The sequence below is a fragment of the Heloderma suspectum genome, chromosome 6, assembly GCF_057233095.1.
Source record: "Heloderma suspectum isolate Gila_16-S chromosome 6, 16-S_ref, whole genome shotgun sequence".
NCBI classification, from domain to species: domain Eukaryota; kingdom Metazoa; phylum Chordata; class Lepidosauria; order Squamata; family Helodermatidae; genus Heloderma; species Heloderma suspectum.
The window spans coordinates 93990044-94016273 of NC_139463.1; the positions used below are offsets into that span (position 1 = coordinate 93990044).

Here is a 26230-nt window from a genome sequence, read left to right on the forward strand (position 1 = left end):
GACAACCTTTGCTACTCCCTGGTGTTTGTACCAGTTTAGGACTATGTCATTTGGCTTGAAGGGGTCTACAGCCATTCTGTGGATTGTATATTTCCTATTATCCACATTCTAGGATTTTGCTGCTGCATATATAGATGAAGTATCTGTCTATAGTAGGGATGGCAGAGAATTCTGCCACGGATCTCGGTGAGGCTGAATGCCAGTGTATTCGGCCCCCTGAACTCTGTGGCAGAATGGCCTGCCACCCCCCCCACCCCCTGCGGATCCCCCCCGGGATGAGACTTACCTGGGGCGGATCTTCCAGGTGGCAGCAGCTCCGGCAGCGGCGGCAGCGGCTGGTCTTCCGACCGGCTGCCACCACCGCCATTTCCAGTCTTGGAAAAAAAAAAAAAGATGTGATAGGCTACGTAAAGATTTATGTAGCCTATCATGGCTAGGTTTTTTAAAAAAACAACAACGATGTGATAGACTACATAAATCTTTACGTAGCCAATCACGTCTGACTTAAAAAAACAAACAAACACGCACGTACACAAATGGCGGCAGCTACGGCCGCCACCATTTGCGTTCCTTATTTTGGCCCGTCTTAGTCTATGTAAATATTTACATAGACTAAGACAGCGAAAATAAGGGGAACGCAAATAGTGTCCGCTACGCTATTTGCATTCCCCTTATTTTCGCCATCTTAGTCTACGTAAATATTTACGTAGACTAAGACGGGCCAAAATAAGGAACGCAATGGCTATAGCAGCGACACAAATGGCATAGTGGACGCCATTTGTGTCCCTGCTTTGGCTGTGATAGGCTACATAAATATTTACGTAGCTTATCGTGGCTAAAGCAGCAACGAAAATGGCGTTCCCTGTGCAGGATGCCATTCGCCACCACATACCAGAGCAGCGGCCAGCAGCGGCCGGATCCGGACTGTAGGAGGCAGGTAGGATGTGGTCTGCGGGGACTTTGTGGGGTGGTGGTGGGGGGAGATTGCTCTGTTCCACCACGGACTCTGGGGGGGGGGATTCTAAAGAATTGGGCCTCACTAGAGTCCGTGGTGGAATTCTCCGCCATCCCTAAGTATGCGTTGCTAGCAACTGGGGATTCAAAGACTGTTCCACTTCCAGTGACCTCTTATCTCCACCTCCAGTGACCTTCTCTCTGCCCCCTTCCCCAGTCAGAATAGCTACCAGCCTCCACTGACAATCTCTGGTATATGGAGGAGAGAAAATGATGGACCTGCAGAGTCTGGCTTCTCCTCCTCAAAAGCCATAGTTATGGCAATGATAAGGGAACTAGCAGTGGACTTACTTGATCTTTCAAGGGTTAAATCAACCAGCTTAGCACATGCATAGAAATGACATTGTTTAGATGTTTAGAGGTCCAAGTGTCCATGGAGTCTAGGATTGCCTTTTACCAGCTTCGACGGGTTCACAACTATGGCCTCTCCTGGACAGGGACAGCTTAGCCACAGTGGTACAGGTGCTAGTAACCTCAAGACTGGATTACTGCAATGCGATCTATGTGGAGCTTCCTTTAAGGCTGCTCTGGAAACTGGAGCTAGTGCAGAACACAGCAACTCAGCTATTGTCAGGAGGTGCCCCTTTTCAGCATGCAACTCCTTTGCTGAGGCAACAGCAATGGCTGCCTATTCACTACTGGGCCATGTTTAAGGTTTTAGTACTAGTGTACAAAGTCCTAAACAACTTGGCAGGCACCAAGATGCCCAAGAGACCACCTTCGCCATTACCAACCTGCCTAGTCAATGAGGTCATCGGAGAGCATGCTCCTGGTCATTCCAGATGGACCTATGGCCCGATTGGAGTCAACCAGGAGAAGAGCCTTCAGTGTTGTGGGCCACTTTCTTTGGAACTCCCTCTCCCTGGAGGTCAGGCAGGCACCAACACTATGTTGTTTCCAGCACATCCTGAAAACAGCACTGTTCCAGGAGGCATTCCTTAATTGAGCAGCCACAGTTCCTATTGGCATTCTGTTTTTTTAAAAAGCATAATTTTAATATGGTGTTTTAATCTTTTTATTCTTTTACTGTTTTACCTTTTGTGTTCACCACTCAAATCTGTTTTAGATATGGAACAGTATACAAATACTGTAATAAAATAAATAAATACATGCAGACTGTGCCTGCTCTGAAGCTCACAAATAATTCTGAACTCAATAGTGAATTTGAAATACATTGATCCAGACTCAATAAAAAGGCAAGCATTATGAAAGGACAAGTTTGAATCAATCAACCAACTAATTCCAAAATTCAGCATCAGCACTAACTGAGACACTGATCTTACTTTGAGCTGGGTGCCAATTCATTGTATGTGTTTTCCTTAGTGGGTTACAGCAGTGGTGCACATGAATGGCAGCTGAGCCAGGACATGATTTGACCTGTGGCAGCTGCCTGTCATGATAGATTATGCCAAATATAATCCCTGACCCTGCATTGACACTGGGTTGGGCACCCCATTTTGGGTAATCTAATTTGGCAGGTAGCCTTCTTATATGGATAGCTCATCTCTTTCCCAGAGTGTCGTGCTAGGACACCTTGTCTATAGGGTTGGGAGGATCAGGTATGGGTAGGGATGTCAGAGAATTCCGCCACGGATCTCAGTGAGGCCGAATGCCAGTGGGTTGGGCATTGCTGTCTGGGTAATCTAATATGGCAGGTGGCCTCCTCAGATGGGTTGCTCATCTCATTCCCAGAGTGCGATGCTAAGACACCTTGTCCATTCTCTGTGGGGTTGGCAGCATCAGGTATCAGCCCGTCTGAGCAAGTGATTCTTGGCACCTATTTGACAATGCTGAATGTGGTTGCCAAACCTGAGCACTCCTACAGGTTTCTGTGACTCTCCTCACTTTTACATGATATTAGCATAAAAAGTATTTAGGACAGAAAGTGTAAATTTAAACAAATTTATCTATACAATCTTGCCATATTTTCGTAATCTAAGCACATATCAGACTTTCTGTGTATGCAGGATCAGACACATCCTTCGTGGGACAAGAAAGGCAATGTAATGTTAAGGTAGTTAAGCAGTCAAAAATGAGTTATTAATATTTTTCATACAAAAAATTGGGTCTTTTCTTCTGATCAGTTGTTCCCTTTTGTTCAGCTGAGGCCGTACCACAATAATGTAACACTTTGGAAAAAAGATGCAACTCAGTAACCCAGAGCTGGAGGCTAAGATAGAGAAGATCTCCACAGCTACCATGTATTTCCCCTTGGAGCTCAGATAGGATGGAACAAAGGACAACCAAACACTGCAAAAGACCAACATGCTGAAAGTGATGAACTTCGCTTCATTGAAACTATCAGGCAGCTTCCTGGCAAAGAAAGCTACAGTAAAGCTGATAAGAGCAAGGAAGCCCATGTAGCCCAGGACAGAATAAAACATAGTCACAGATCCCTCGTTACATCCCAGAACAATTTCTTCAGCCAATGAGTGCATGTCTACATCTGGGAATGGGGGAGAGGTTGCCAGCCACACCAAACAGATGCCTGCTTGGATAAGGGAGCAGGAAATAACAATGGAACTGGCCAGTCTTTTCCTCACCCACTTTCTCATCCTGGATCCTGGCTTGGTGGCCATGAAAGCCAAAACCACCATGATGGTTTTTGCCAGCACACAAGAAACAGCCACTGAGAAGATGATGCCAAAAGCAGTTTGTTGGAGGAGACATGTCACCTCCTGAGGTCGGCCAATGAATAGCAATGTACAAAGGAAGCAGAGCAGGAGGGAGATGAGCAGAATGTAGGTGAGGTCGTGGTTGTTGGCTTTGACTATGGGAGTATCATGGTGCTTCATAAATGTTCCCAGCACCAGAACTGTGGTCAAAGAAAAAGAAAGAGCAAAACAGGCTAAACTGATCCCCAAACATTCTTCATAAGACAAGAAGGTTACAATCTTGCGTATACAGAAATCCTGTTTTTTGTTTGGGTACTTCCCATCTTCACATTTATAACAGTCATTCATATCTGAAAAAAGTAAATATGTGGTTCCAGTTTCACATATATGCCATTAATCTCATCAGTAGTCAGAAATTGTTCCTATTACAGAAATAAAAGGCTGTGCAGGTAGCCACTGTCTGCTCTCAGTCAACAGTATCTCTTGAATACTATATTCCAGGTAGAGAGCAGGGGGTGAAATCAAACAGACAACATTAAATTACAGGTTTGGTGTTTTGTTTTTCAGTGTGACAAGTTTTATATGTAAATTGCTTGAAAAACTCTATAGCTTTCACACACACACACACACACACACACACACCATGTTCATGACCACCTTCAGGAATTCAGCCACTCATAAGAAAATTCCTGCTCCTGTTAAGGAACAAGCTGCCATGTTCTGCATCACTTTAGCATTTTAATGGATTCCAAAGAAAACCTCAAGTAATGAACACTGCAATAATCAAATGTCATTTTGACAATGGCACAAAGTATGGCTGATAGGTCTACCAAAAAGATTGCAGTTACCTTATGAAATTATTTTTCCATCAGGCAGTACTCACTAATGGTCAAAGAGCAACCCACATTTGAGAATCCCAGTGGGAAAAGGAAGTTCATTCCCATCACCAAATTATGTCTCCTGTCTTTGAATGGAACCAGAATCACCTACAACTTTTACCTAAACCTCTTCAGAACACAGTGTAATTTTTATTTTCTGAATATGTGTAATATCACAACAATGAAATTATTACTTATATTTCAAACACCTAGGAAAAGTAGGGATGTGTGAACCCACACTGATCCAGGTTCCCAGCCCCTGCCCTACTCGCTGGTTCCCAGACCTTGCTCGAGCTCCTCCCTCACTCAGCAAGCAGCCCACACTCACCCTAACAGCCTCGTCGGGCTCCATGGTCACCATTTTCTTTGAGCAATAAAATGGCAATCACAAAATGCACATATTTGCGCATGTGCAAAAGTGCACATTTTTGGCAAAATGCACATTTTTGCACATATGCAAATATGCGCATTTGCAAATATACGCATTTCTGTGCATAGGGAAATATACACATTTTGCAATCACCATTTTATTTCTCAAAAAATGGCAACCATGAAGCTCAATGAGGCTGCCAGGGTGAGTGCAGGCCATTCAACGAATGCAGGCAGGGGGCCAGCAGGGGCAGGGGCTCAGTGACCACAGCTGAGGGTGCAGGCAGAGGCAGATTCCTGGACAGAATCAGGTACCTGTGCCATCCCTCAGGAAAAGTAGTCTTGATTCATTCATTATTGCATATGCCCATTCCTCTGGATTATAGCCATTTGATATTATAACTCTGTATAGTATATATCTTACCCTCTTGGTCTGAAATCCTCCCTTCTGGACATGGGATGCAATCATAGCAGCAAAATGGCTCCCCTTCCTTCACCTTCTTGCTTGAACCAGGATGGCAACTCTCACTGCATATGGAAAGAGGCTGTACCTAATCAAGGAATGAAAGAGGAGAATGATTAACTTGAAAATAATGGGCTTGGCGTCCTTAGGTTTCTGGGGATGTTTTTTCCCCACATATTATTAAAATGGCATGGAAACTGCTATTCTTTGGTGGCAGCATTATCTGTTTATTCAAGGTGTGCTCTGGATTTGGCTGAATCCCACATCCAGACTGGATTTGGGCTATTTTTGAACAGATTCAGGTGTTGTCCAAATCAATGTGTAGGGGGGCTGATCTGGATTGTAACCCTAGCATGGGGGGATGGGGTGGGGCTTTTAAGTTCCAGATCAGTGGCCATGCACTTACTCTAGAGAGAATTTAAAAAGTCTTAGCTGCTAGACACAGATTTAAAGTAATATCTATTGGACCACAGAAACACAGGGAGTGTGTCTCCAAAAACTGATGCGTTTGTTCCCAAGCTCTCTATATAAGGAAAATACCAGCACTGAGAGAAGAGAGATGGAAAGGAGGGGGTGTAGTCTTGTGACTGGGAGCTCCGGCTTCTAATTACTATGAATGGTCTTAGCTTTCAGTCTCCAGCCCAACTGCTTTAGGAGAGGGATATTGAAGAAATATTTTGCAGAACTGTTTCAGTGTTCTGTGCTCTTTGCTAGTTCTCATTCACAGGAGCAGGAATGTGGGGGAGTCTGTGGGACCTGGGAAGGTGTAGTATTGGGTGCTTGCTTGGAAAATGCTGGATGTTCAAGTCCTCTGTATTTGCCACTCTATATTTTCCATGCATCATCCACTTCTATCCTACTGCACTTTCTGTGACTTTGGTGTCAATTCAGAAGAAAACAAGTCTTAAATAGTTTTTTATTCATCATAACTGCCTAGCCCGTGCACCTATCCTTCTGACAACTTGCAGATTACTTGCATAAGGATGCCTCTTTGTCATATACTATTTTCATGCAAATGCCACCCCCCCAAAAAAAAAATCAGCCCCCAAACCATGGAAGGGCTTAAGGAGAAATAAACCATTTAGCCTCCCAAATGTGAACACTCCCCCTCTCAATACAGCACCAAACTTCCTAAATTTTGTAGGTTTCTTAACTAGGGACACTTCTATCCTGTATGTCATTTCCATAACTGTTGCCCACAAAAATATATTTTTGGGACCTCATTTGAAGTGGGTGGCCTCTAAATAGGTCAGATCCAAATTGGGATACATGGTTAACTGCCAAATTCAGATACAGTTCTAAAACTTGTGGTTGTTGCACACCCGTACTACTTGTAAGTCCAATGCATTTTGAAAATCGGTCCATTCCAAATAACAGGTCAGATCAAAAAGAGGAGGCAGGATCTGAAGTTACCTTTCCATTTGTGAATGGTGCGTTCTTTTAATGAAAATTTATTCCATGAACAGAAGTGCGCCTTTGGATCCAACCAAAAGTTATTTCCTCTTTGGGTTTCTCACAGCCTGGCAAATCCATCATTCCATGAGGAGAATGGAAAACAAGCAAAGTAATTTGTCCCAGCCCTGTTTGTCCTTCCCTTTCTGTGGCCTTTTTCAGTGCCACCAGATGGAAATCATTCCCCCCCGCCGGCTGTCTCCACAAACCTCCAGTTAAAACTCTCTGTCTCAGATTTCTACTTCATTAGTATGGGCGTGGGCTATTACACATGAGGTGGATAAACCAAAAGAAGAGACTGGAACCAAACAATATCTTAGGTGAGAACTACACTAGTGCTTACTGAAGTGGATTGATAACTGTTGGGGCACATTCCGCGCTCCATATACCACTTTTGTAGCATTATTTCCCACATTTTATTCCATATTATCCAAAATATCACAGCAGACGTCATTGTGTGTGCTACCAGGTATAAATGTGCATGAGGGACTGGATACAGTGTTACCATGATGGGATTGTATCAGTATAACACGAGGTGTAGATCCGGCCATACTCTCAAAGGTCCAGAACCCTCTGAACCAGTTCTAGCAGTTCTGACTCTTTCCTCTAGAACTGTGGGCTTCTTCTCTCTGTGTCTCTTTGCTTCTGCCTTAGGCTTGTTATGTCAAAACTAATTATTTTGCCTTCTCAGCTTCAACTGATGAGAAGGGTAGTTACTGTTCAGCTTTCCCCTGAATTTAGTTTCCTAAATTCTGCCCCTGAGCTTCTGTTGAACCTCCTGTTGAACTCTTTTTTCTCCTCTTCCTCTAGAGACATTCTGGCTACTCTAAGTAAACTTTTACCTTGAGCCATCCGCAAGCCTTTGGCTTCCTGAGCAGAAATCCTGGTACATATAATCCTATTAAACATGACCTTTTGGCTGATAGGGATACACACGCACGCACGCACGCATGCACACACACATTTAACCCCATAGTATCCAAATCCAAACTAAAGGAAGACAGTTCAGTTCCTTCACAGGATTCCAAAATATGCTCTGAATATGTGTTAATTAGGTTACAGTCCTATAACCACTTATTTGGCCCTCTTGAACTCAGTGGGTTTTATTTCTGAGTAGATATGTGTAGGATTGCAATGTAGAAACATTAACCCTCTGTCCCATACTATTTCAATCAATTCTGCTATAGTGGGACTATTCTTTCTTTTAAAGAATTGCATGTTTTAAATCAAAGACATAATCCCAGTAGAGACATGACTGAGTTGATAGTTTTTTCCTCATCCCACAACGTGTAGTCAAGTTTTATGTGTCTATGTGTGCATGCGTTGTCTGTAGAATTTCGCAGGTCCCATACATGGCATCGTCATCCTCCAGGACACCACCTACTCTTTGTAATCTTTATTATGATGTTCTTCAAGATGATGAGTCAGGCATTTTCCCTCCTCCTGCTATGAACCATGGGAAATCTATGGTGTACTGATGAAATGGCCCTTTATTGAAAATTATACTACACCATCTAGTGGCTTTATAATGCAACATATAGAACTTGCTGAGAAAGAAAGAAAAAAAAGGAAAACCATGTGGAAAGGAGCAGATCATAATCCCTCAAGGAATCTGGAAACAGAAGCCCTGGTAAAGTGGTGGGATCTTAGCCTGGTGTAGAAATGCTCAAAGATTGCCTCTGCTGCTCTTCCTACCCTGCCATCTTCAGCCCAGCAGGCCGTAGGTATCTTGGAAGCCTCCAAATTTGGGGACTTCTGAGAACTGAGGGCACATAGGACTAAACCCTTAGCTGCCCTTTCCTGCCCTTTTTCTAACTCTACAATATCATTTGTAGGTGTGGTGACCAGAACTGTACACAGGATTTCAAGTGTGATCATACAATAGATTTGAATAAGGGGAGTATGATATTGAGAGTTCTATTTTGATGCCTTTTCTAATTATACTTAACACGGAATTTGCCTTTTTCACAGCAGCTGCACACTGGGTCAACATTTGTATTGAGTTGTCCATGACAACCCCAAGATCTCTTTCTTGGTCAATCACTGTTAGCTCAGATTGCATCAGTATATACATGAAGTTTGGATTTTTTTTGTCCTAGCATGCATCAATTTATGCTTGTTTACGTTGAACTGCATTTGCCACTTCAACGCCCATTCTCCCAGTTTGGAGAGATCCTTTTGGAGCTCTCTGTAATCCCTTTTTTGTTTTAACCACTGTTAATAATACGATATCATCAGCAAACCTGTCCACTTCACTGTTCACTCCAAATTTCAGATCATTTATGAACAAGTTAAAGAGCAAGCACTGGCTATTTATTCCTACACTCTGCTTTCTGTTATTTGACCAGTTACCAATCCATAAGAGGGTCTTCCATCCTATTCCACAACTGCTAAGATTCCTCAGTAGTCTTTGGTTAGGGACTTTTGGAAGTCCAAGTAAACAATGTCTACTGGATCACCCCTGTCCACATTACACTCTCAAAGTAATCAGGGAGGGCAATCCTATGGTCGCTATATACACTGCCAAGATGGCCATAGGATTTTTCAGTTTCTGGGAGCCGTGGTCGTCTGACGTCAGTTCCAAAAAACTGCGTTCACTGCTCCCTCCCCCTTGTAGCTGGTGTAGTTCTTTTCATGCTGCCTCTGCTGTCTCTGTCTGCACTCATAAGAGGGCACAGAGGGTAAAAAGGGTGTTCCCGAGGGCAGGGAGGGGAGGAGACTGCAGAAGCTGTTTTAGACAGTTTCCTATTCCTATTCCGTCTCCCTCCCCAAAGTGCAGCTAGACGCCTGAAAAAATGTGTCTAGACAAAAATGCAGGGCTAGTGAAATGTAGAGAAGAGGATCTCCTCTGTTCACACTGCATTGGATAACCAGTAGCCTCTGAAGCTACCAGCTATATCAGTAGGATTGTATCCTAAAAGGTTATTGAGACAGGACCTACATATACAGAAGTCACATTGACGTTTTCCCCAGCAATTATCCTCCTATATGCTTGCTGATTGTACCTTTATTAATGCTATTCAATCAATTTTTCTGGAACACAGGTTAAGCTAACTGTCATGTAATCCTGGATCCCCTTAGATCCCTTTTAAAAAACATTCCATTACATTGGCTATTCTCCAGTTCTCTGGTACAGGGGCTGACCTTAAATGTTACGTTATTGTTGTTGTTTTTCCTAGAAGATCAGCAATTTCACATTTACATTCTTTAAGAACTCTAGGATGGATACGATCTGGGCCCAATGATTTCTTAGCTTTCAGTTTGTTAATAAGATTGTGAACTTCATCTCTTCTCACCACTATTTCATAGAATCATAGGATTGGAAGGAGCCTACAAGGCCATCAAGTCCAACCCCCTGCTCAATGCAGGAATCCAAGTCAGCATCCCTGAAAGATGGCTGTCCAGCCTCATCTTGAACGCCTCCAGTGTGGGACAGCCCTCTACCTCCCTAGGTCATTGGTTCCATTGTCGTATTGCTCTAACAGTCAGGAAGTTTTTCCTGATGTTCAGCCAGAATCTGGCTTCCTGTCACTTCAGCCCATTATTCCGTGTCCTGCACTCTGGCATGATTGAGAAGAGATCCTGGCCTTCATCTCTGTGACAACCTTCCAAGTACTTCAAGAGCGCTATCATATCTCCCCTCAGTCTTCTCTTCTCAAGGCTCAACATGCCCAGTTCTTTCAGTCTCTCTTCATAGGGCTTTGTTTCCAGTCCCCTTATCATCTTTGTTGCCCTCCTCTGAATCCTCTCCAGTTTGTCTGCATCCTTCTTAAAGTGTGGTGCCTAGAACTGGACACAGTACTCCAGATAAGGCCTAACCAGTGCTGAGTAGAGGGGAACTAGGACTTCCTGGGATTTGGAAGCTATGCTTCTATTAATGCAGCCCAAAATGGCATTGGCCTTTTTTGCAGCCACATCACATGGTTGGCTCATATTCAGCTTGTGATTGACAACAATGCCAAGATCCTTCTCGCTTGTAGTGTTGTTGAGCCACATATCCCCATCTTGTAACTGTGCATTTGGTTTCTTTTTCCTAGGTGCAGAACTTGGCATTTCTCCCTATTAAATGTCATTCTGTTTCTTTCTGCCCAGCACTCCAGTCTATCCAGATCACTTTGAATTTTGTTTCTGTCTTCCAAAGTATTAGCTGTCCCGCCCAATTTTGTGTTGACTACAAATTTGATCAGCATTCCCTGCACCTCCTCCTCCAAGTCATTAATCAAAATGTTGAAGAGCACTGGGCCCAGGGCTGAGCCCTGCGGTACCCCGCTCGTTACCTCTCCCCAGTTTGAGAAGGTTCCATTGATAAGCACTCTTTGAGTCCAATTCTGTAGAGAACTGCAGATCCACTGGATTGTTGTTTCATCTAGCCCACTTTGAGCTAGTTTGCTCATCAGGATATCATGGGGCACTTTGTCCAAAGGTTTGCTGAAGTCGAGGTATAATATGTCTACAGCATTCCCACAGTCCACAAGGGAGGTTACTTGATCAAAAATGAGATCAGGTTCATCTGGCAGGATTTGTTCTTGACAAATCCGGTTGGCTTCGAGTAATCACTGCATTGTTTTCAAGGTGCTTACAGATGGATTGCTTTATCATCTGCTCCAGAATTTTCCCAGGGATTGATGTCGACTGACTGGTCTGTAGTTCCCAGGTTCCTCTTTTTTACCCTTTCTGAAGATAGGGACAACATTAGCCCTCCTCCAGTCATCTGGCACTTCACCTGTCCTCCATGGTTTCTCAAAGAAAATAGACAGCAGTTCTGAGAGTTCTTCTGCCACTTCCTTTATTACTCTAGGATGCAGTTCATCTGGCGCTGGAGATTTGAACTCATTCAGAGTAGGGATGTACGGAAGTTCTGCCACGGATCTCGGGGAGACCGAATGCCAGTGCATTCGGCCCCCCGAAATCGGTGGCGGAATGGCCTGCCACCCCCCGCCACCCCCCCCCCGGGATGGGACTTACCTGGGGCGGATCTTCCTGGGGGCGGCGGATCTGGCGGCAGCTCCAGCGGCAGTTCGGCAGCGGCAGTTCGGCAGCAGTGGCGGCAGCCGGTCTTCCAACAAGCTGCCGTCGCCACCATTTCCATATTTAAACTTTAAAGTAGGAATTGAACACCTCTGCCTTTTCTTTGTCATCTGTTATCATTTTGCCATCCTTATTTAACAGCTGAACAACCATTTCTTTCCTCTGTCTTTTACTGTGCACGTAGCTGAAGAAAGCCTTTTTGTTGCTTTTAGCATCCCGTGCTAACCTCAGCTCATTCTCAGCTTTAGCCTTCCTGATGCCATCCCTGCAATTCTGTGCTGCCTACCTGCCTGTACACTTTCTTTGTTGCTTGGCCTTCCTTCCATTTCCTATATGTGTCATTTTTTGTTTTCAGGTAATCTCTAAGCTTTTTGTGAAGCCACACTGGCTTCTTCTGTTGTCTTCCACCTTTTCTTCTTGTTGGAATTGTTTGTAATTGTGCCTTGAGAATTTCCTTTTTAAAAGCTCCCACCCAATTTGGATTCCTTTTCTCACTAGAGTCACTTGCCATGGGACTTTACTGATCATTGTTCTGAGTTTATTAAAATCAACTTTCCTAAAATCCAGGGTACACGTTTGACTACACTCGGCTTTTGCTTCCCTTAGAACCAAGAACTCAAGTACAACATGGTCGCTTTTCCCCAGAGTTCCTGTAACTGCTACTTTATCCACTAAGTCATCTCTGTTGGTTAGGATCAAGTCAAGGATAGCCGATCCTCTAGTTCCTTCCTCTACTTTCTGTAGGAGGAAGTTATCCGCCACACAAGTCAGGAATTTCCTGGAGGGGCCATGTTTTGCAAAATTTGTCTCCCAACAAATATCAGGGAAATTGAAGTCCCCATTACTACTACGTCATGCTTCCTTGAAACATTGGCTATTTGCTTTTCAAAAGTTTCATCCTCATCTTCTCCTTGATTGGGTGGCCGATAGTAGACTTTGACCACTAGGTTCCTTTTATTCTTTGCTCCATTTATTTTGATCCAGATGCTCTTGATGGGGCTACCATCGAGAGCATACTGATTTCCCTCAGTTTCTCAGATTTCCACCCTGAAAACATCAATTTCAAACACAGGAGTCTGTCCTATGTTTTTTGCAATGAAGACACATGAAAAGAATTCATTCAACTTTTCTGCAATTTCCTTATCCTACTTTAGTACTCCTTTAACTCTGCTGTTATTCAATGCTTGAACTGCCTCTCTAGCTGGTTGCCTGCTTCCAATATATTTAAATAATTCTTTATTATTTGTCTTATTAATGATATGCTCATCAAAATGCTTCTTCTTCTTTTTTGCCACTCTTATTGTCTACTTGTATTTCTCTTGTGAAAGCTTGTGTTCCTTTTTGCTCTCCTTATTTGGATAAGACTTTCATTTTTTGAAGGAAACCATATTTTCTCTAACAGCTTCCTTGATACTTCTCAGTAACCATGCTCATGGAATTGGTGCTACCCTTCCTGACCTGAAGTACACATGATTCTAGCTGAACTTCTATTATTGTGGTTTTGGGTAACCTCCATGCAGTTTGGAAAGATTTAACCCTCTTGACTCTCTGTGAAGAAGAAATGCCATGTATGTACCTGTTGTTGTTATGCAGTGTTTACTTTGTGTGGCCTCTGAGAGGCAATAATGTATCGAAAGTAGGCCTTAGGCCTTACATTGTTACTGTCAAAGGCCTCTGTATTACTTTCTTAGTGATGTTGTGAAGTGGAAGAGAGAGACAATCACTTTGAACATTGTTAGATGGGGCCTGGATCAGGTATATTCAGTTCTGTTTGGCTGGGCATTCTAGCTGTGTGGAAAAGAGCAGTTGGGAAAGGAGAGTTAAAACAGCTGACAGATTAGTCTGTGAAGAGTAAGGGAGAAAGTCTGCTGGTTGGTGTGTGGTGTTTAGAAAGACCAGGAGAAAGTGGAGGGGAAAGTGAATATCTAAGGCCTGAATATTAAGCTATTATTTCTCTGTTGGATAACCATACATGACTGGTGAAGATCAGGAGTTAGGAGGCTGACTATGTTCTGCCAGGAGGCTGCTTTAAGATCTTCCCAGAAGAAGGTTACACAACCAGGTAGTAAAAAGCAAATAAACTGTCCAAGCAGCCAGAAATACAACAGGAAGAGTTTTGGGAATGAGAGGAAAGCTGTACCCAAGAGCTGGACCTGGTTGTGAGTGTATTTGGCTGGGTTGGAGGTTTAGGTAATTTGGCCTGAGGTAAAAGAACTCATGTAGTGGCTTATAGCAGCAGAAGTATCTCTTGAGTCTTTAAGCATTGTCACTACACAGTCTTTTGAAAACACCAAAATTAATATTAGTAAACCTTTATATACAAAATATCCCCTTAATAAATTACTTGCTTAATGGTTCATCTTGTCTCAAGATTTGTTGCCCATCTCACGCCTAAGCTACTAGGAAGTTTTAAAGTATTCCAACAGAACAGGTGGCAGTGGACCAGGGTCAGTTGGTAGAACCCTGAGTTATACTGGCAGAGAGTGCCTTAGGCTCTGAAATATAAGCATTTCCTATTAATATGTAAAAAAAAAAAAAAAAAGCCCATGGATGGGATTGCCCAGAGAAGGAGCCATTTCATCATAGGCAGTGGCAGGGCTGGGGAGTGGAAATCCCCCATACTCCCCATTCAGCTTCATTTTTACCGCTCCCATCATTTTAGAGAAAATTCCTTTTTTGAAGTCAAAATATCCTTGGAAATTTCCCACTTAAATATAAATTAAATTTGATAGCACCATGTTAACTATTTCCAGTTGGTTTGGTTTTCCATCTCAAGATCACCCTGAGAATTCTGATTTGGAGGATGATAGCATGTTTCCAGTACTAAATTGCTTTGGGAGACTCAGTGCTTCTGTGGATGAGTCTCCCCTTTTAATATTTCTAGTCTGCTTGACACTATGCATTTTTAATATATAGAGTGACACCACATCCTATAGGACACTAAGTCCTTCCTATAGAGTTTACATCCAGAAAGGACCATATCCAACTGGACTTTCTACTATGTTTCCATTATGCCAACTACATCCAAGTTCTCCTTTAAAGCCAGGCACTCCAACTCTCCCTTCTTGGCTAGGGATGTCAGAGAATTCTGCCACGGATCTTGGTGAGGCCGAATGCCAGTGCATTCGGCCCCCCGAACTCCGTGGCAGAATGGCCTGCCACCCCCCCGCCCCCCGCGGACCCTCCCCGGGACGAGACTTACCTGGGGCGGATGTTCCGGATGGTGGCGGCTCCAGCGGTGGCTTCAGTGGAGGTGGTGGCGGCGGCTGGTCTTCCGAACGGCTGCTACCACCGCCGCCGCCATTTGCAGTCTGTTTTTGTTTTCCCCATTCGTGATAGGCTACATAAAGACTTACGTCTGGCTTAAAAATACCAAAAAAACCATGCGTACGCAAATGGCAGCAGCTATGGCCGCCGCCATTTGCGTTCCTTATTTTTGGCCATCTTAGTCTACGTAAATAGTCTACGCTATTTGTGTTCCCCCTTATTTTTGCCGTCTTAGTCTACATAAATATTTACGTAGACTAACATGGCCAAAAATAAGGAATGCAAATGGTGGCGGCCGTAGCCGTTGCCATTTGCGTACGCGTGGGGGGTTTTTTTGTTTTTTTTAAGCCAGACGTGATAGGCTACGTAAGTCTTTACAAAGCCTATCACGGCTGACTACAGTGACCAAAATGGCGGCGGCTATAGCCACCGCCATTTGCGTCCCTGCTAGCCAGCGGCCGGATGTCCAGCTGCTGGCGGAGCCGGCCAGCAGCTCCGCAGAATCCTCGCAGAGTGGAGCTGGACGGCCAGGATTCCAGGGGGAGGGACGGAGCGCCTCCCCCCCCCCAGCGGAACCCGGCGGAGCCAGGTAAGGGGAGTTTTGTACATCCCTATTCTTGGCTCAGAGGCTTCTATCAGTAGCATAGAGTGCTTAGCTGTTTAAAAGGGTAATATGTAAAAATCACCCCACACACACTGCACCCCCCCGCCTCAACATTCCACTCACAGAAACCTTTGATGGACCAAATGGCCATCTATCAGTAGAGGGGCACAATTGGATACAAACCACTGTATTAATATCAATTAAAATCAGTATTTTACAAGGACTGAGCACTTTTCAATTAAATTACATCTGCACATTGGAAATCAGACTCAGTACCCCCGCATTTCCAAAATTTCTTCAGATGGATCCTACCTGGTTAAACCACTTGTACCAAGTTATAGCATCCTCATTGATGGTGAATGCTTGTTCTAGAGGATCCTCAGGATCCATCTGTCCAACTTTCACTCTCTGAAAGGATTGGTTTGATGAAAAAATCCAGTTCATAATGTCAAATCCAGCCACTAACTCTCCCTTCTGGTTGAAGGACACCTTGTCCCCAGCACTATTGTTAAATGAGATGCCTCTCAGAAAGTAATGGAGCTGGATGGAAAAGGAAAACAAACCAATTTATAGGGATGGGGGGAACACTTACCTGCCATTCCGGGAGGGTGGGTCCGCAGGGGGGGCAGGCGATCCATTCCTCCCCCCCGGAATCCTCTTCGGCTAGGGATGTACGAAAGTGACTTACCTTTTCGCGGATTCTGTTCATGGGGGGGGGAGGTGATCCGGTCCTCCCCCCCGGAATCCTTGACAGCCGGCTGTGCTCCACGGCGGCTCCGTGGAGCAGCTGGCCAGGCCCAGGCCAGGGCCGTCCGCAGACAGATTTCCGGCCGTGGAGGGCTCTGGGTAACAACAACAACAACAACAACAAATGCATATGCAAATGGCGGCGGCTATGGCCGCCGCCATTTGCGTTCCTTATTTTTCGCCGTCTTAGTCTACATCAATATTTACATAGACTAAGACAAAGAAAAGAAAGGGGAACACAAATAGCGTAGTGGGCGCTATTTGCGTTCCCCTTTCTTTTCTTCATCTTAGTCTACGTAAATATTGATGTGGACAAAGATGGCGAAAAATAAGGAACGCAAATGGTGGCGGCCGTAGCTGCCGCCATTTGCGTACGCATTTGTTTTTCTAAAAACCCAGACATGATAGGCTACGTAAGTCTTTACGTAGCCTATCACGTCTATGGGGGGGGGAGACACAGACTGCAAATGGCGGCAGCGGCAGCCGTTCAGAAGACCAGCCGCTGCTGCCGCTGAAGCCGCCACTGGAGCCGCCACCATCCGGAACATCCACCCCAGTTAGGTCTCGTCCCGGGGAGGATCTGCAGGGGGTGGGGGGGTGGCAGGCCGTTCCGCGATGGATTTCGGGGGGCCAAATGCACTGGCATTCGGCCTCACTGAGATCCGTCATGGAACTCTCTGACATCCCTAGGCCAGTGTCAGCGTGCCTGGCCCTGACCCTATACCCAATTTAAGCCCACTGAGGAGGGCTGTGGTTAAAGGAAAATGTAAAATTAGTTTTTTGGATTGCAGAGTTCAGGCCTAGGGATGGCGGAGAATTTCTCCCCGAATCTTCGGGGGGCCGAGTGCCAATGCATTTGGCCCCCCGAAATCGGCGGTGAAATTCTCCGCCCCCTGCCCCCCCGGGATGGGACTTACCTTTGGCGAATGTCCCTCCTGGCGGTGGGTCCCAGCGGCAGTTCGTCAGCCTTTCGTCGGGGGCAGGGGCGGCAGCCGGTCTTCCGACTGGCTGCCACCGCCGCCATTACAAAGTGTAAAAAAAAAAAAAAAACCGTGATAGGCTATGTAACGATTAACGTAGCCTATCACGGCTAGATTTCCAAAGTCAGCCATGATAGGCTATGTAAATCATTACGTAGCCTATCACGGGTGACTTTGGGGGGGGGGAAAGCGCGTACGCAAATGGCGGCGCCCTATCGGCGCCGCCATTTGCGTTCCTTATTTGGTCCCGGTAGTCTACGTAAATCTTTACGTAGACTACCAGGACCAAATAAGGAACGCAAATGGCGGCGCCCATAGGGCGCCACCATTTGCGTACATGCTTTTTTTTTTTTTCAAAGTCACCCGTGATAGGCTACGTAATGATTTATGTAGCCTATCACACCTGACTTTGGAAATCTAGCCGTGATAGGCTACGTTAATCATTACATAGCCTATCACGGGGTTTTGTGGGGGGGGGGGTTACATTTTGTTTCGCAGCCGGGGAGACGGGGCGCTTCTCCCCGGCCTGAATTTCAGCTGGGCGAGGTGGGAGGCCTCCCCGCTCAGCATGAATTTTGGCCAGGCAAGGCGGGTAGCCTCCCCGCCCTCACCTGAACTTCGGGGGGAGAAGCGAAGCGCCTCCCCCCCACCGTGAAGCACCCCTGTGAAAAGGTAAGTGACTTTCGTACATCCCTATTCAGGCCTCTGGCTCCGCTCCACAGCTATTCCGCGGAGCTGCTGGCTGGCTCCAAAGCGCCAGCGATACAGCTGCCATGCCCTATTGCTGGTTGAAGGGAGCAAACTGACTATGGATGCAAATGGCATCGAGGACACCATTTGCAGTTGTAACGGCCTTAGTTTAAGGTACATGCAGCCGTAAATGGTGTCCGTGCTTTTTATTAACATTAATAAATTGTGTCCGTGCTTTTTATTGTGTGCTTTGTGTCCATAAATTGTGTCCGTAAATTGTGTCTGTGCTTTGTGTCCATAAATTGTGTCTGTGCTTTTTATTAACGCGATAGGTTACGCAAATATTTCCGTAGCCTATCGCGTTAATGAAAAGCACAGACACGTGTGGCATCCGGGACGCCATTTGCGGCTGTAAAGGCCTTAGTTTAAGGTAAATGCAGCTGCATTTACCTTAAACTAAGGCCTTTACGGATGCAAATGGCGTCCTGGATGCCATTTGTGTCCACAGTCACTTCCCTTCAACCAGCGATACGGCATGGTGGCCGTATTGCTAGCAATCCGGAGCCAGAGGATCCAGCCAAAGATGATTCCTCCTGGAGGTGGGGGTAAGTCTTCTGTTCTGCAACGGACTCCAGGGGGCTGGATTCTTTAGAATCTGGCCTCATTGGAGTCCATATCAGAATTCTCCCTCATCCCTACGAACTTACAAAAGTGTGCATAGAATGGAAGTGAGTTATATCTTACAGATTAGGACAAACACATATCTGCCCTGGATGGAAATAATGGGTAGGATCCAATAATGCATATGCCTGGCTCCTGGTGGTGATGTGGTACCTCTGGAGGCAAGCCCCCGAATGACTGGAAATGCTCATTTCTGGAAGGTACAACCTGCCCCTTCCAGAAACGTGTGTTTCTGGCCATCTGGGGGCCTGCCCCTGGAAGCACTACATCGCCACTGTAACTGGTAGGGGCCATGTGCACACCGAGATTGGCAGTGCTGGCTGTCAGTTGTAGGGCAATGTAGGATCCTACCCATTTCTGTCTGTTTGAAATCCATTTTCAAGTCCTTTGGAAGTCTCAGTGAATGATTTCCCATTATTCTGACACACTGTTGAAGTGGATTAAGTGCAATCCACTTGATGTGGGACTAAGCTACACATACGTCAATGGGTAGACATGTATAGGGTTATGCTCAGAGATGCCCAAAGGGGGGGTGGCATTTGGAATTTTACAGATCGTGGGTACTCTGTGCATTTGTTTGTCCATAAAATACAGGTTTATATATACATATTAAAATGAGTGATTATTTTATATAATCTCTCTCACGCACACTCACATGCAAAACCTTACAATTGTGGTTTCTGCGTGTGTTTTCTTCACAAAGGACATTTAAAAGTTGTTCAGTATGAAATATTTCATTTTCATTTCTTTGTTACCAATAAGCATAAAAATAGAATTTGGCACTGCATAATATACCCAGTAATAGGTCTGAAATGTGTGGAGATGCAAGACTGGTACTCCCAGTATAGCACTGTCCTTGTATAATAATAGCTCATCAAACTGCAAACACAGTAGTATATGGTTTCCATTACTATCTTTGGCCAAAGATCTTCTTCACAATTATGAAGTGAATAATCAGCAACACAGGTTGAGTGGATGGACTAGGAAAACATTTCTACATTGGTCCAAGACCAGTAACAAGATCTGAGCTGAAAAGTGGGGATTTCCATTGGAGCAGGGACACACAATAACATGTGTAGGTGTGTGTGTGTGTGTGTGTGTGTGTGTGTGAGCTCGCATTTAAGTTAACATATTACCTGCCAAAACAATTCATGCTGAAGTGTCCGTCCTCGTTTGCCCATCATTGTGCTGCGTTTCAGACTAGAGGACGATATGGCATGTAAAGCATGGGCCACAGCATAGACAGCATTGTAGATGCTGTAGCTGTGGCCAGTCATGCTCATTTCAAACATGGGCCCGGGAAGGTGGTTCAGCTTCTCATTTCCAGTGCAAATATCCACCTCGCTCACAACTGCATTTGGGAATACACATCCAAAAGCATGTTGCCAAAATTCTCGGATAAAATCATCTCCTGTTGTGCTGGAAGGGTTCCTGCTCTCAAGAAAGTGTTGAAATCCTGCTAGCTTGCTGGAGTGAATGCTGAAAGACAGAGCACCATGCAGTATTTCTGTATCCCAGTCCCTTTGATAGACAAATGAAGTGAGCTCCATCTGTGCGGTCATTATCCACACTTTACCTTTTTGCTTATTTGGCATGTTTCCTTCTAGCTCTGAAAGGTATGGAAAGTATCTCAAAAATGTTACAGTAAAGGATTCTCCATAGATTACCACTACGTTGGCTTTACTTTCCATGATTTTAAAAAATATTTTTGCTCCCCGGGGCAACAAATCATCAGCGACCTCACGTACTTCTGGGATTCTTACTAGAAAGGCAGAACAGATGCCATACTGAGAAAACAGCGGAAGCACAGTTTGCACAAATCTTTCCCCCTTGTCATCATCCATAGCAATGACTCCAGTCCATATCCAGTTGAAATGCAGAACTAAAGAGAGGATCCCCATGTGCTGAAGGGATTCCTTAGGGGCCATCTGGTAGAAGAAAAGGCCAGGAGTTTTATTACTGGTCCCTGGAGCAGAGCCATATATGAGCTAAAGACAGACGTAGAGGGGAGAAGGAAGAGACCATGACAAATTTGTGTAACAATTGCCTTGTTAAAGCACATCACATGCATTATGCAGCAATCCTTACAAACACCTGGAATGGTAAGTGGATTTAGTTATTCTCTAAGGCAACAGAGACAGACCTCCGGCCACTGTTGCAGAACGTAGAGACTTACATACAATAATGCTTATCGTTCTTCACTTTTTCTTCGAAAGTGCATGATGACAGACCCGTTCTGTCAGTATTGAGTTATAAAACCTGAAGCCTGAGGACTTTTCCATGCAGCCTCCAAGAAAACTATGGCTGTGCACAGCTTTGGCCCGAAGCCCAAGCTCTGAGTTGAAGCAGGGCACTTTGGGCTGCTTTGGGCTGCATCCGAGGCAAGGCACAGGGGGCATTAAGATGCCCAAAGTGAAGCGGGTCGCTCCAAAGTGCTGGGCGTGCTTCGGCACAATGCGGAGGCCCAGCTGCCACACTGCTGCCATTGTTGCTGCCAGCCCCCAGCTCCTTACCTTGGTACTATGGATGTGCGCGGGAAGCTGTCTTGTTTTCCGGGGGAGGGGAGCTATTTTTAAAATGACAGCTCCATGTATTTCTGGATGTACAGGGAGTCGCCATTTTAAAAATGGCTCCTCCTTATTCCCTGGAAAAACAAGACAGCTGCTGGCATGCATCCAGAGGGCCTAGGAGCTGGTGGTGGCAGTGGCTCCCCCGGTAGCATTGGTGTCAGTGGCAGCTCCCCCAGCACTGATGCAAGCAGCATCAGCAGCACCGGCAGCAGTTCTCCCAGCAGCACTGGCAGCAGCTGCCCCCAGCAACACTGGCAGCAGCTCTCCCCCAGCAGCACTGGCGGCAGCTCTCCCCCAGCAGCACTGGCGGCAGCTCTCCCCCAGCAGCACTGGCGGCAGCTCCCCCCAGCAGTGCTGGTGGCGGCTCCCATGGCAGTGACAGCAGCTCCTCCCATGGTGGCTCCCATGGTGGCTCCCCCAGTGATGGCGCCCCCCACTCACATGGAACAAGGTCCCAGGTAAGGAGACGGGGGCTGGGTGGCATGGTGGGGGGAGCAAAGGATGATTCAGATGTACAAATACCGCTTTGGCTTCGTAAGCCAAAGTGAGTCGGCGAGGGGCGGGGGATCAGCTCAAGCCGATCAGGCCCGCCTCGGAAGCCTTGAGGTGGCCTCCAAGTTGGATCAGGGGGTCCATGCGTAGCCCTAATGAAACCCTTTCCTGCATAAATGTGACAGGCAAAGGGGAAGTGAAACTGAACTGGGGAGAAGGTGAGACAGTATAAATTTAATATAAGATACTCAAGTCAAGCCAAGGCCGTTTACACAGAGGACACAAGAGATGAACGGGGAATGACAGCAAAGGACCGGTGGCATTTGGGAAAATCAGAGAGGGGAAAATAGCTGAAAACTATAGGTGCAGTGGAAGAGGTGATTATGAGAGCGAGAGTTATCGGAAACCTAAATATTTTACATAAACAGTAAATCTGAACGCACCCAGGGCAATAGGGGTACACCCAGTGCTGAAAGGCCTCCTTGACAGAGATTCTGGCCCTTCAACTGTCACCAGCAGCAGCCATTCCAGCAGTCTGTACAGAGGGAGATGAGAGGGAGAGCAGGGCCATTCCACTGGACATGCTACAATAATTAAACATCCCCCTTTTCTTCCCCATTCCATTTTTCTTGTGTGTCGTGTCTTTTTATATTATAAATCCATGGAGAGGGACTGTCTTGTCTGATTGATTATATGTAGGACACTTTGGAAGCCTCTTTGGCTGAGGAGCAGCATGAAGTTCTTGAAATAAATAAAAGGTAAGGATATAGCATCCAAATTAGGGCTTTCCCCTCCTCCCATCCTAGTGTAAATGTAGAACAAATAAATATGTTGACTGAATGTGAAGCGTTTTCATGCAAACAGTTCTCTCTCTAAGCCGACCCCCCAAAAAAACACCAAAAAATGAATCAGAAAGGACAAAGGAAGTGTGAATAAAGTGTGAAACATCCATTCGCATAGTCTACCTGAGGGATCTTGTAGATATCCAAGATGGTTGCCACATCAAGGGAGGTTTGAAAATCCAATCCCCCAATGACTGCAGTGAGCATATTCTGGATGCCACATATATAATTTGGGACAAATCTCTCCAGTGAATGTATAAGCAGCATTGTGGCATGGTAGGTCCACTGTGCATTGTAATAGCTGTCATAGATGTGGAAGCCTAAAGTGACATTGGGTAAAATCTGAGGGTTTTCGTTAATCTCCTTTACTGCAAATGCCAAGGCTAGAATGTGTTGATAATTCTTCGTCACTACGCTAGAATGAAAGTTGCATCCAGAAAGAAAACTATGTTTTACAATTTGTGCATTGTAGTCATTATTATTTATTTCAGCATTTCTTTACCTCATTTCTTGAGGCAAGTAGTAATTTAAGATCAGAGAACTAAACATTATAAATCTTCATCTGCAAGACAACACTTCCCATTATTATCTTTTTTTAACTGTAGGGTATAATAAAACAGAATGCATGTCTCAAAACCATAAGAATATATATGAATTCATACAAATAAAATTAATATTGTACATTAAATGACATTTCACAGCATAATGGAGTAGAAGAAATATGAAAGCAGAGAAAGCAGGAACCAATTTTAAATATGAAGAATAAGGATTGTACCTAGATGGTCCTCGTGTCTCCCATAAACAGAAGAATTCCTATCGTGTGCATCAGATGATGCAATTAAACTCTACTGTATTTAAAGCAAAGTTGCAGAAATATGAGAAGGAACTTTAACAGTGAATTCTGAAGAAAAGAATACTTGAATGTGTGGAAAAACCCTTAAGCTCAAATTTAAGAAACTTAAAATTGAAGAAAGACAAAATAATGGCTTTGAACGGTGAATCAAACAGATAGAATGGTGATTCTGAGAATATTGACATGAACTAACTTGGAAAAACCCTTCTGGAATGTCACATCGCTAAGTTTCCACCAAATGTTTACCAAAGTGGGGGACAAAGAGGGAGAGGGAGAGATAATTTAATTGTTCTTCTTTAACATGCTAAATATGGTCCTGTGGAAATGTTAAGGATAAAATACCCTTTCAGGTAGGATGTTCTTCAAGATATAACCAGTGGAGCAGGAAAAAACATACATACATCCTGCCATACTTTAAAAAAATGAGAATTTGGGATGGTTTTTTTTCCCCCTCAGAGTATGTCATTCAGGGATATTCAGAATGGATCTGTGGTAGCAGTGTCAGAGGCTTAATCATTCACTGTCCTCACACACCCTTTATTTTCCAATCTAAATCACCTTCCCCACATAGCTGTTGTTTGCCTTGCAAGAAAATATATACATATCTACATCATATGTAGATGTAGATACATTGCATCATTTCTTTACGTTAGGGAAAAACAGTCCCGGAGCAGACAATTTGGATTGGCCAAACAGGGCAGAGAAAGGGGTTAATCCACATTTCCCACTGCCATGGTCCCATTGTTCTCTGACAGAGATACACACACACACACACACACACATGAACTTCAGCTACTGGGCAGTACAGAAATGTAATAAAAATAAACAAATAAAGAAATGCAAGAGATTCTCACCATGGATTTAACATCTTACGTATGAGTTGGCCATTAATTTATTATCTTTTTTCCTGCTACCATATCCATTGCTCCAGGGATGAAGAAATGTACTGTAAGTACAAAGAAAATTAACCATAACAAGCTCTTACTTAAGCACATCAAACACTGTTGGCAGGGGTTCTTCTCTGAAGTGTATCGACTTGGAGACAATAAATATATGAGAAGCAATACCACCAATGATGAGGTCTCCTGACTGACGGTATTTGTGAATGGGATGGTGTGGATCACGGAAGCTGCACTGAACAATGTGAGCCTTGCATACGATATGAGAAAACAGAATCAGCAATAATACGATTAACGCTGCCATCCTGAGTAGAAATCTTCTCTCAAGGCATACATCCCCCTATCTCAATCTACAACAGTATCATCAGAGTCTCCAGCCTGCCCTAAACACAAGTTCATTCTGCTGCCAGGCCTGAAACCCATATTCTAAAATGTAAGGAATCAGTGACAGACTGGTGCATCTTTGCCTCTTCCCAATCCCTAGCCCTTTTTCTGCATGTTACAGGTTATATTTATACTATCTTTCTGAGATGGTGTCATTAATTCAGCTGTTGGACTTTGCAACTCCACAGGAGATTTTCACAGGCAGCAAAATTAATTAGAATCTGTTTGCAAATTAAAGAGAAAGCTAACCATTCATTAAGTTGGGGATTCCCTGTGGAAGTGCAGAAGAAAAACATGTACATCATATCTAAATGAGTTGGAAAGTAAACTGCTGTGGGTTTGGGATGACCCCCCAGGAAGAAAGGAATGCCAGAAAGATGGCCTGGTGCTAGAGAGGGAATGAATGTGTTCTATCATATGACTAGACTGAGAATATGATATTGACAGATGTGTGCGAAGAAGAAAAAAATGACTTTGGACATGATCTTTTTGCACTCCCAAGAGTACACCAAAGCATTGTTAAAGCTGTCTTCCTATTCTATCTTCATAAGGACAGGAGCACAGCACCTGCTTTTCTATTGTGTGAGGGAGTGTGATTGTGTTAAACGACCACTACAGTAATATAGAACATTTTCAGACTTTTGGTACAAAGTACTGATCTTGCAGGAAGGGCATGGTGAACACACACATTGCTTGACCATTAGTCAACAGTTCCTCCCAGTAGGTTGCAATTTTCAGTGACTATTGTAATGATTATTGTAGGGCTGTCTAGGGACCACCAGATCCTCCTTGGCAGCCAGTCTGAAACTTCTGAATCAGCCTTGACCCACCTTGGCCGGATCTGGAGCCAGACTGACCTGCTTTGGCCTCCAGATCTCAAAGAAGATCTGGACACCCAAATAGCCCCTCCTGCCCAGCCACATGAGCCCCATGCCCACTACCCACTCAGACACGCGAGCCCCCTGTTCTTTACCTGGACCGTTGGGGAGTGCCCACAGCCATCACCATCCTGGAGGGAGTCACCATTTTATTTTTAAATGGCGACCCCTCTTCTCCCAATAAATAAATGTTGCACAGATTGCAGCCCTACAGGTGTAAATTTATGCCCCTAACATTGCATAGATGGACCCTTTATGGCCACAATCTATGCAACATTTAATTACCGGAAGAAGGGTCAATATTTTAAAAGAAAATGGTGACTTCCTCCAAGACAGCGAGGGCTGTGGGCACTCCCCATGGGTCCAGGTAAGGAGCAGGGGGCTTGTGTGACTGGGTGGATGGCTGTTTGGATCAGTCCAAAGAGGTTTGGACTGCTTTAGCCTGATCCCAACCTGCTCTGGAACCATTCAGTTCAGTCCAAATCACCCTGATCCACTTCTGAATTTGGACCAAAGTAGCACAA

At 44.8% G+C, this 26230-nt stretch overlaps 1 protein-coding gene across 1 annotated transcript; it reads right to left on the reverse strand.

Moving 5' to 3' along the window:
- Positions 1 to 1752: 1752 nt before the first annotated feature.
- Positions 1753 to 25760, reverse strand: LOC146341876 (vomeronasal type-2 receptor 26-like). The gene is made up of 7 exons (XM_084807723.1): positions 25659 to 25760; positions 24613 to 24694; positions 22816 to 23012; positions 16003 to 16230; positions 5301 to 5427; positions 3071 to 3979; positions 1753 to 1802 (listed from the first exon to the last, which is right to left on the reverse strand). The coding sequence occupies exons 1-7, from the start codon at positions 25758 to 25760 to the stop codon at positions 1753 to 1755; spliced, it is 1695 nt and encodes a 564-aa protein (XP_084663849.1).
- Between the last annotated feature and the right edge of the window lie 470 nt (positions 25761 to 26230).

What these genes read in the sequence shown, in the direction of transcription:
- LOC146341876 (XM_084807723.1), bottom strand. Translation starts at nt 25,760, where the DNA reads ATGGGGCTCATGTGGCTGGGCAGGAGGGGCTATTTGGGTGTCCAGATC. An exon ending in AGGAGACCTCATCATTGGTG is followed by an intron (nt 23,013 to 24,612) that starts GTATTGCTTCTC and finishes ATGTCACTTTAG; the next exon opens with GCTTCCACATCTATGACAGC. An exon ending in AAGAAAAGACCCAATTTTTT is followed by an intron (nt 1,803 to 3,070) that starts GTATGAAAAATA and finishes ATCGGGCCATAG; the next exon opens with GTCCATCTGGAATGACCAGG.